General features: G+C 35.1%; 2 protein-coding genes across 2 annotated transcripts; both read right to left on the bottom strand.

The window, feature by feature from the left end:
• On the bottom strand, window positions 1-813 carry LOC104699087 (putative F-box protein At3g52320). The gene has a single exon (XM_010414434.1). The coding sequence runs from the start codon at window positions 811-813 to the stop codon at window positions 1-3; it is 813 nt and encodes a 270-aa protein (XP_010412736.1).
• On the bottom strand, window positions 1,276-3,391 carry LOC104791487 (fasciclin-like arabinogalactan protein 15). The gene is made up of 2 exons (XM_010517396.2): window positions 2,041-3,391; window positions 1,276-1,491 (listed from the first exon to the last, which is right to left on the bottom strand). The coding sequence occupies exons 1-2, from the start codon at window positions 3,287-3,289 to the stop codon at window positions 1,433-1,435; spliced, it is 1,308 nt and encodes a 435-aa protein (XP_010515698.1). The 5' UTR covers window positions 3,290-3,391; the 3' UTR covers window positions 1,276-1,432.

Genomic DNA, 8,001 nt, shown 5'->3' with positions numbered 1-8,001 from the left:
CTAGATACGCCACTGTTCCTCAACCACCCACAGGTCTAGAATACATTCAGTCATGAGACGTGAATACTCGAAAACAGCTATCTTACTTTCGTAGATCATGAGATTAGCCCGATGGACATGCCAGACAATGCTAGCCTCAATGGGTAATTCAATCAAACTGAACTCCTCAGAAGTCAAGTCAAAACTCATGAGCACACATGTGTTCTTGTCAATCCAAGCTCCATAATACAAAACACCGTTGATGGAGATACCTTGTGAGTAAGGACGATGAGGAGGAGGAGGAGGAGGAGGAAGAGTTGTGGTCTGAGTGCCTCTCCAATAGGCTCCAGGACCAAGTACCAACACCTGATGCTCGGATCTCACTACTGTCTCTTCCTTACTCACCTCAAAAACTGTGCTGAGCACTTTGTACTCATCGTGAACAGAGTCGTGCCCAAAATAGTTCCACATACGGAACTCGCCTCCAGCTTCATCTAAAATGTTAGATTTCACTTGGGGAAAGTTCACGAGCTGCCTGGTGGTGAGGTTACATATACGCACCTCTCGCCCAACTCTGAAACACATTAAGCCACAAAGTGCGTTTACAAAGCAGCCTCCCATTCCCGGCAAGGTCAGATCTTGGTTGAGGTGAGGGTAAGAGTCTGATAAAAAGTTATTATTATTAGAGAGCAACGCACAAAGGTGTTCATTGTCTGAAAGAAACATGAACACACGCGGTTCTCGCTTCGGTGATGACACTTGGAAGAAAAGGTTGGTGAAATATCGGGAGGAGATGAGGGATGACCAGTGCTTTGACACGCACTTGAACCTCATCACCGACTTCGCTGGTAATCTTGCCAGAATCTCTATCAACACTTCTTCGGGGATCTCTTCAAAGGTAGCTGATCTTGAACCGGCCTTCACGATGCCTCTTCTTCTCCGTCTCCGTCTTTATCCTCTTTCAACCTTCTTCCTCAACCCTTTCACGGTGGCAAGACGAATAAACAATCCCATAGCTACACTTCTGTTCCAAAAGTCTATCTTTATTTTTATTCTTTTGTAAGTCAACCCGAAGCATGTACTTTCTAGAAAAAACAACTCGTTGTCCGAACTCCTAAAACCTGAAGGAATTGTCTTGTTACCCTTTTTTCACGCAAGCACGTATATATATGGACCGAATCAATCTAGGGTTAGGTTTGTAATTATTTTCTTACCAATCCTTTCAGAAGATATATGCATCTTAAGTAATGCTGGACCGGATCAATCCAATCCGGTTGATTAAAAGTTTGGCTCAAAAACTAAAACTACGATGTAACATTCTTATTGCAACGAGCTGCCACAAAAAATAATCATTTACATTATTTCTTTCTTTCTGTTAACATTTTTTTTTCACATGTTTACAGAATTATAAAAATTCTCATGTCCGGATTCAGTTTGGTCGCCTGTGAGAATCTCATTGACATGTGGGAAATTGTGATCCCAGCATTGTACATGCTACTTCCATCAATTTACCTGCACCATAATATAAATTCAATTAGAAATTATTAATTTTCCAATCGGTTTAGTATTTATTTTGTCAGTGTGTTGAATTAACAATAGCAATAACAAGGAAGGCTAATGATTGTTTCTAACTAATGCTCAAATTAAATAAATATATTTAGAAGAAAAAAATAGAAAGTTGTTATCTTTATTAACCAATGTGACTAATATAACTAGAATTTAGAAAAAACAAAGAAAAAGATAATGACTAATATCTTCGTTGTTTCAATACACCCCCCTTAGTACTCTCTCATTGAAAGACTAATTATATAATGACTAATCACTCTTACCTTTCTATAACAATGATTTAATCATCCATTAAATATGATAAAATCACAGAACATAAGAAATTCACTAAGCAAATTACTTTATAATAGTCTATAACAAAACTCTATTATTTTTGTAATAGTGGTATGTATTTGTTAAAAATTATATAATTTGGGGTTAAAATGTCACCATCAAAATAGGTAAGGACATAAATTAATTAAAAGACTAAAAGATTTATTAAAAAAAATTGATTACCTCTTCTTGGTTTAGTTGTTTTCTTGATAACCGGAGCGACGGTTTTCTTCTCGACCGGTGTTTTTTCCTCCGGGAACAAAACGCCGTCAATCCCTTGAACCGAAATCCTTCCGTCGGTATAAATATCAGGATCGAACAAATAAGCCGAACCGTCACCGTGACCGAACTTAACCGAACCATCTGCCTCCTGAGCCTCTACCTTATGAGGAAACCGGAGTGAATCGTACCGGACTTTCCCAAACCGGCGTACGGAATTATACATACTCTCTTCGGTTTGGTATTCCGGTATGATGTGGTAATACACAATTTGCTCTGGAGCTCCCGGTTCGCTTAATTGGTCTGTGGTCAACTTAGCCATAGCTTCGTCGTTCGGAGCTAAAACGGTCAAAACGTAACCTTCCGACACGAGCCGACCCATCTCGGTGGCTAAAGAAGTGAGGTTGACGAGAATGTCAGCCATTTCGTTGTAGCCACCGTAATGAAGAAGCGTGTGGATGAAATCTTTAACTTGGGCCTCTCCGTTGAAATGGTGGCGAGGTCCACCGGGTCCTGGTGCCGGAGCCGGAGCTAGCGACGGACCGGGTGACATTGCGTCGTAAACCGGAAGAACAGGTGGAGCTCCAGCCGGAACTGGAGCGGGTTTTTTCTTGAGACGGTGAGTTCTCGGGTCAACCTCCGGTGCACCTTCCGGTAACACGGCGGCGATTGAACGGAGACTACGACGGCGGTTGAAATCTTCTTGAACAGAACGTGGGATTAAAAGACGCTCGATTCCGTGGATGACTCCGTCGGGTCGGGTTAAATCGTCGGGTTTGGTAATCACAGCGGAGTTGACTTTTCCGTTGGTGAAGTAGAGGTGGTCGTTGGAGAGAGTACGGTGGCTGACGACGGCGGAAGAGAACTGATGAGGAGAAGTGATTCTTTTGGGAAGAATGTGAAACATTAATAAAGATTGTAAAGATTTTAGGTTCTTTGGTTGGAGCAAGAAAGATTTGAATTCAGGATCAAGATTTTTCTCCAAGGCATCGTTGCGAGGAGCAAAGATTGTGATGTTGTGTTGACCAACGGCTTCTTCTAAGGTTTGAAGGAGAAGAGCTTTCTCCACGAGCTCTGCTAGCTCTGTGTAGTGTGAGTCAAGAAGAGCTACTAGTACCGAGTTTGAGTTTATTTGACCCGACCCGGGTTTATCGGGTAATGCGGTGGTGGTAATGGAGAAAGTGATGAGGAGGAGGAAGAAGAGGCCTTCCATGGTAATGAAAGTGTCGGCGAAATGAAGAATTGGTTTTCTTGAGTTTTTATTTTTGGGTTTGTTGAATAAAGGAGGAGAGATTGATATGGTGATGTGATTAAAAGTGATTGTGATGTCTCTTCTTCCTATTTTAATTTTTATTTTTTATATAAATTAATTTGTGTTTCATGTTCTTTTTTTATTGTGTAATGGTTTTTTGGGCGGGTGGGTTTTAATGCTTTCACTAATTATTCTACGTATTTATTTATAAATTTTGGGGGTCTACACGTTGGAAATAAATTTATGAAGACGTCATATAAAACTTGAAGCCAAGAGTTCAGCTTTTTAAGGGAACAGCTCAGCTCTGTCTTTGTAATTTGAGCTTCGTGTGTGTCGGTTACTCGAGTGCACACCATTCACGTTGCCTTTAAGTCATATACTTTCCGTTTTCGTTCTTTTTATTGTAATAGTATCAGACAATTGTCTTAAGGAAATGTTTTGATTTCGTAAACCGCAATGTTTCAAATAAGTTATGGTCATCACCACTCACCATGATGGATAACTTGCTAAATCTAGTTGGTTCGTACTAGTAAACATAAATGACTTCGCTTAAGATATGAGAGATTGTCCAGACTATTTTATCAATATAGATTGAGTTAAAGCACTAACATAATTAGTAATTTAGTATCATACTTACTATTAAAGAANAAAAAAAAAAAAAAAAAAAAAAAAAAAAAAAAAAAAAAAAAAAAAAGAGATCACGGGTCGGGCATATCAAACAAAGTGTCGGTGTGACCGTCAAAACTTGGAAGGAATTAGCATGAAAATATCACTGATAATTACTATTATATGTTTTAAGCACCTGATAATATCACTGATAATTACTATTACTGAAAATATCACTGATAGACTATAGTTTTTAATATGATAGTGAATGCTAGCCGCCTGATTTAATATTTCCTTATTATTAAGTGTGAATCGACACTTAAAAAACACATCCCCTCTCAAAAAATTCTATACAGACAGAGAATTATTATTTTCAAAATCATTGATTTTAATGTTTTGTTTGTTAGAAAACAAAGAGTCCTCGCCGCCGGTGATCCTTCTAATAACTCAGATGTTCAAGTTGGCAAATCATTCAATCTAGATCTAAACTGACTTTTTTCTTTTCTTTGGAATTTATTTATATATATTTATAATCGTATATGTTCAATTTTAACAATTTTAATTTTTTTCGTTTTAGTTAGGAAGTCGTTTGTATATACGCTACAACAAGAAAAACTATGCTTGCGTTTAGAACTTGTAAGACTATTTTATTATTAAATTTAACATATACGCGTAAACGCAAAATGGTAAAAAATTGTATACGAAATGAGTTAAGTTATAATCGATCTTTTGTAAACTTAGAAAACATAGTAAATATAGAAAGAAAATTCAACAGGTTTGATTCAACTTGAAACTTCTCACAATCCCCATAACTATGAACGCTGCCCAAGTAGAATTCGTTTCTTGGATATGTATTAGACTTTTTGTTGTTAATTCACGACAAACCAACCAAAGCATAGCAAAACAAACAGTATTGTATATCAATAGTCTCAAGATGTACATATTTGTTTGTAAATTGTAAAACTATAAATAAATTAAAACTTGTTTGTAAATTTTTCTGGTTTTTATTTCCTTCCTTAATTATAATGGGACAATGACAAACAACAAGATTTCGGGTTGGAACAACCTGGATGAACTTGAAAAAGGCACTAGGATTAGAAAGAAAAAGTTTGGAATAACAACATGAGGGTGTCTTTGAATTCAGGATTACATAAATTGTCTTGCATGTTGGTCAAGATTATAGATGGGTTTTAAATTTTTAATTACGGATTATATAAATTGTCATTGCTGAAGAAAAAAAACTAGGATTGTATGCAACAACGTTATTTTTAAAACATAAATGTCGTACGTGAATTTTTTCTTTTAAAATTAAGACTTCTAGGGTTCTCATGGGAATATGTTTACCATAGTGTTTACCGTTTACGCCAAGCGGCCTTAGTTAAGACTTAAGACTTAAGAGTCGGCATTACTTCTATTACATGCCGTACAACTAGAAAACGGCGACGTTTCGCTAACCGTTAGATTCTTCGTCGCCTTCAAACTATACTTTGTTTTGAAGCTTAGTAATCAAACTAGGGATGTTGTGGTGGGTGAAAAAACCCGGCCTAATCCGAATCCGAAAAAAACCCGGTCTGATCCGAACCCAAATTTAAAAAATCTGAACGGGTTTTAGGTTTGGTGGATAAAGCTAAACAGGTTTTAACTCTTATGGGTAAACTTGTGGATCCCCGAACTTTTTTTGTCTCATTTTTTTTTTGTCTCATATGATTTATTTTGCATTTTACATTGTGTATTTTTGTGTCTACAGCTTTTCTGTACCAGTACCAAAAACAAATGTGATTTATATTATGTATTTTATTATATCTGTGACAATTTTCAAAAATTTATAATCTCTAATTAGATTAAGCAAAAACCAAAAACAAAAATTAAATACATAAAAGGTTCAGCAACATTAAATACATAAAATGTTTAGAAACCACAACGCAACAACAATCAAACATAAACACATAAAAGGTTCATACTCCTGAGCTACTTGCCACCGATGTAGTACACTCAGATCCATCATCAAAGTTATCTTCAATGTCACCTGTAATTTTCAAAAATAAAAATATAAATCAACAAAATAATAGAAAATAATTTTTTAAAAATATGGACTATGTTTTTACCTTCTATCTCAGCAAAACCACGTAACCAGTTTCGAATACATAGCAAAGCTTGTACATTTTTTGGAAGGAGGCGGTTTCTGTAAAGACACAATACACAACCTCCAACGCTAAGAGACGACTCTGCTGCCACTGTGGTAATTGGAATACTAAGAACATCATAAACTAGAGTACCCAAATCACCATAGCGTTGCCTATTACCTTTCCAATAGCTCAAAACCTCCATATCTGTAAAAGACCTCAAATCTAACCTTGGATCTTCTAAATAATTTTGCAAATTCGACTTTGTGTTGTCAGAACCAGCTTGTATGCTTCTTTCAAGCTCAAACACATCCTGCATTAAAGAGAAATATGATTATGAAACTTTAAAGTCATGAATGTGCGTTTTATTATACTGATAGATTTTTTTTTTTCAATTAGTCAAAATATGGTTTATCGAAAACATATTTAGTCAAAATATGGAAAGATGAATCAAAACATTTCTATTGAAGTCAAGAATAAAATAAGCCAACAAAATCAATTAAAAAAAAAAAAGATAATAAACGTGTCTTCAAATAGGTTACTGATCAAGAATTTATTTACTCGTGACCAGATATTTTTCAAAAATTTAAATAGTTGTTTCATAAAAACTTGCCAAGTATCCCGTGACATGAATATCTACTTCGAACTCATTCTTTCAAATAGACAATAGTAAGTTTCCTAAATACGCATTTTCATCAAATGTGCATCTCTGAAAATTACATATAATTTTGGGGAAATTTTATACTATTTAATTTTATAGAAGCTTTGCTATAATCATATAATAGATTTCCAGACTATATGATGGTCTACCTAGAACTTTTACAAGTATTGGATTCAAACCGTACAATCTACATATACAAGCAATCAGATCACTGGTTCAACATTTATCAGATGTTAGATCATCCAAATTTGTGAATAGTTATGACATAATTTAGAAAGGCTTGTTTATTCATTAACATAAAATGAGTATTTATACACATGATAAAAATTTCCTTATGTGATTGAACCATATCACATATCAATATTCTAAGTATGTATTCTAATATATTTTAATATCCTCCCGCAAGTTGGTGATCCGGAATTTCAAACATTAACTTAGACAATAAATTCTCAAAAAAAAACCAGATTTAATATGTATAGAAGATAAAAAAAACGGTGGTTTGTGAAGCGGTGACAAAGTAGAAGAATTACAACGGCTTATGGCTTTCATGGAAAACAATGGTAACAACGACTTGTAGAAATGGTAGAAGATAAATGTGTGGTGGCTTGTGAAGCGGTGACAAAGTAGAAGTAAAGTAGAAACGGCGGTGGCTTTTATGAAAAATGAAAGCAATAACGACAAGTTTAACATAAAATTAGTAGAATCTTTAAAAAAATAGTAGAAGATAGCGGAAGCAACACCTGCTAGTGCAACAATGTTGGCTAAATTAAGTTAATGATTTTATAATGAATGTGACGATTGCTGAAGCCACACAACGACGATCAGTAGAAAAAAATTAGATCACAAAAACTTTCTATTCTTTGTCCAAAAAAAAAACTTTCTACTCTCATACCATGTCATAATTTAGAAAGGTTTGATTTATTCATTAACATAACATGAATTTTTATATATGATGAAATTTCCTTATGTGATAGAACTATATCACAGATCAATATTGTATATATTCTAATACGTATATCCTATAAGTTCATAGTTGTGTTCGCCCGGTAAATTTTGCTATGTGAGGAAGTAGTATAAAAGAAGAACAATTTTTGGGTTCACTCTTAAGGTAAACCCTAGTCTTGGGATTTTAAATCGAACTGAAATAACTAAATCGATATTTTTGGTGTTCGGTTCGGTTTCGGTTATGGCAGCTGAACCGATCGGTATAATTTTCTTTTTTTTAAAAACTGAAATATTTCGGTTATTTCGGTTCGATTTTTGGTTAACCGGTTTTTTTTTTT

This window comes from Camelina sativa, chromosome 6 (genome assembly GCF_000633955.1).
Source record: "Camelina sativa cultivar DH55 chromosome 6, Cs, whole genome shotgun sequence".
In the NCBI taxonomy this organism is placed as follows: domain Eukaryota; kingdom Viridiplantae; phylum Streptophyta; class Magnoliopsida; order Brassicales; family Brassicaceae; genus Camelina; species Camelina sativa.
The sequence above is the reverse complement of the archived record's forward strand: the minus strand, read 5'-3'. Positions and strand labels throughout refer to the sequence as shown.

What these genes read in the sequence shown, in the direction of transcription:
- LOC104699087 (XM_010414434.1), bottom strand. Translation starts at nt 813, where the DNA reads ATGAGGTTCAAGTGCGTGTCAAAGCACTGGTCATCCCTCATCTCCTCC.
- LOC104791487 (XM_010517396.2), bottom strand. Translation starts at nt 3,289, where the DNA reads ATGGAAGGCCTCTTCTTCCTCCTCCTCATCACTTTCTCCATTACCACC. An exon ending in AACAACTAAACCAAGAAGAG is followed by an intron (nt 1,492 to 2,040) that starts GTAATCAATTTT and finishes ATTATGGTGCAG; the next exon opens with GTAAATTGATGGAAGTAGCA.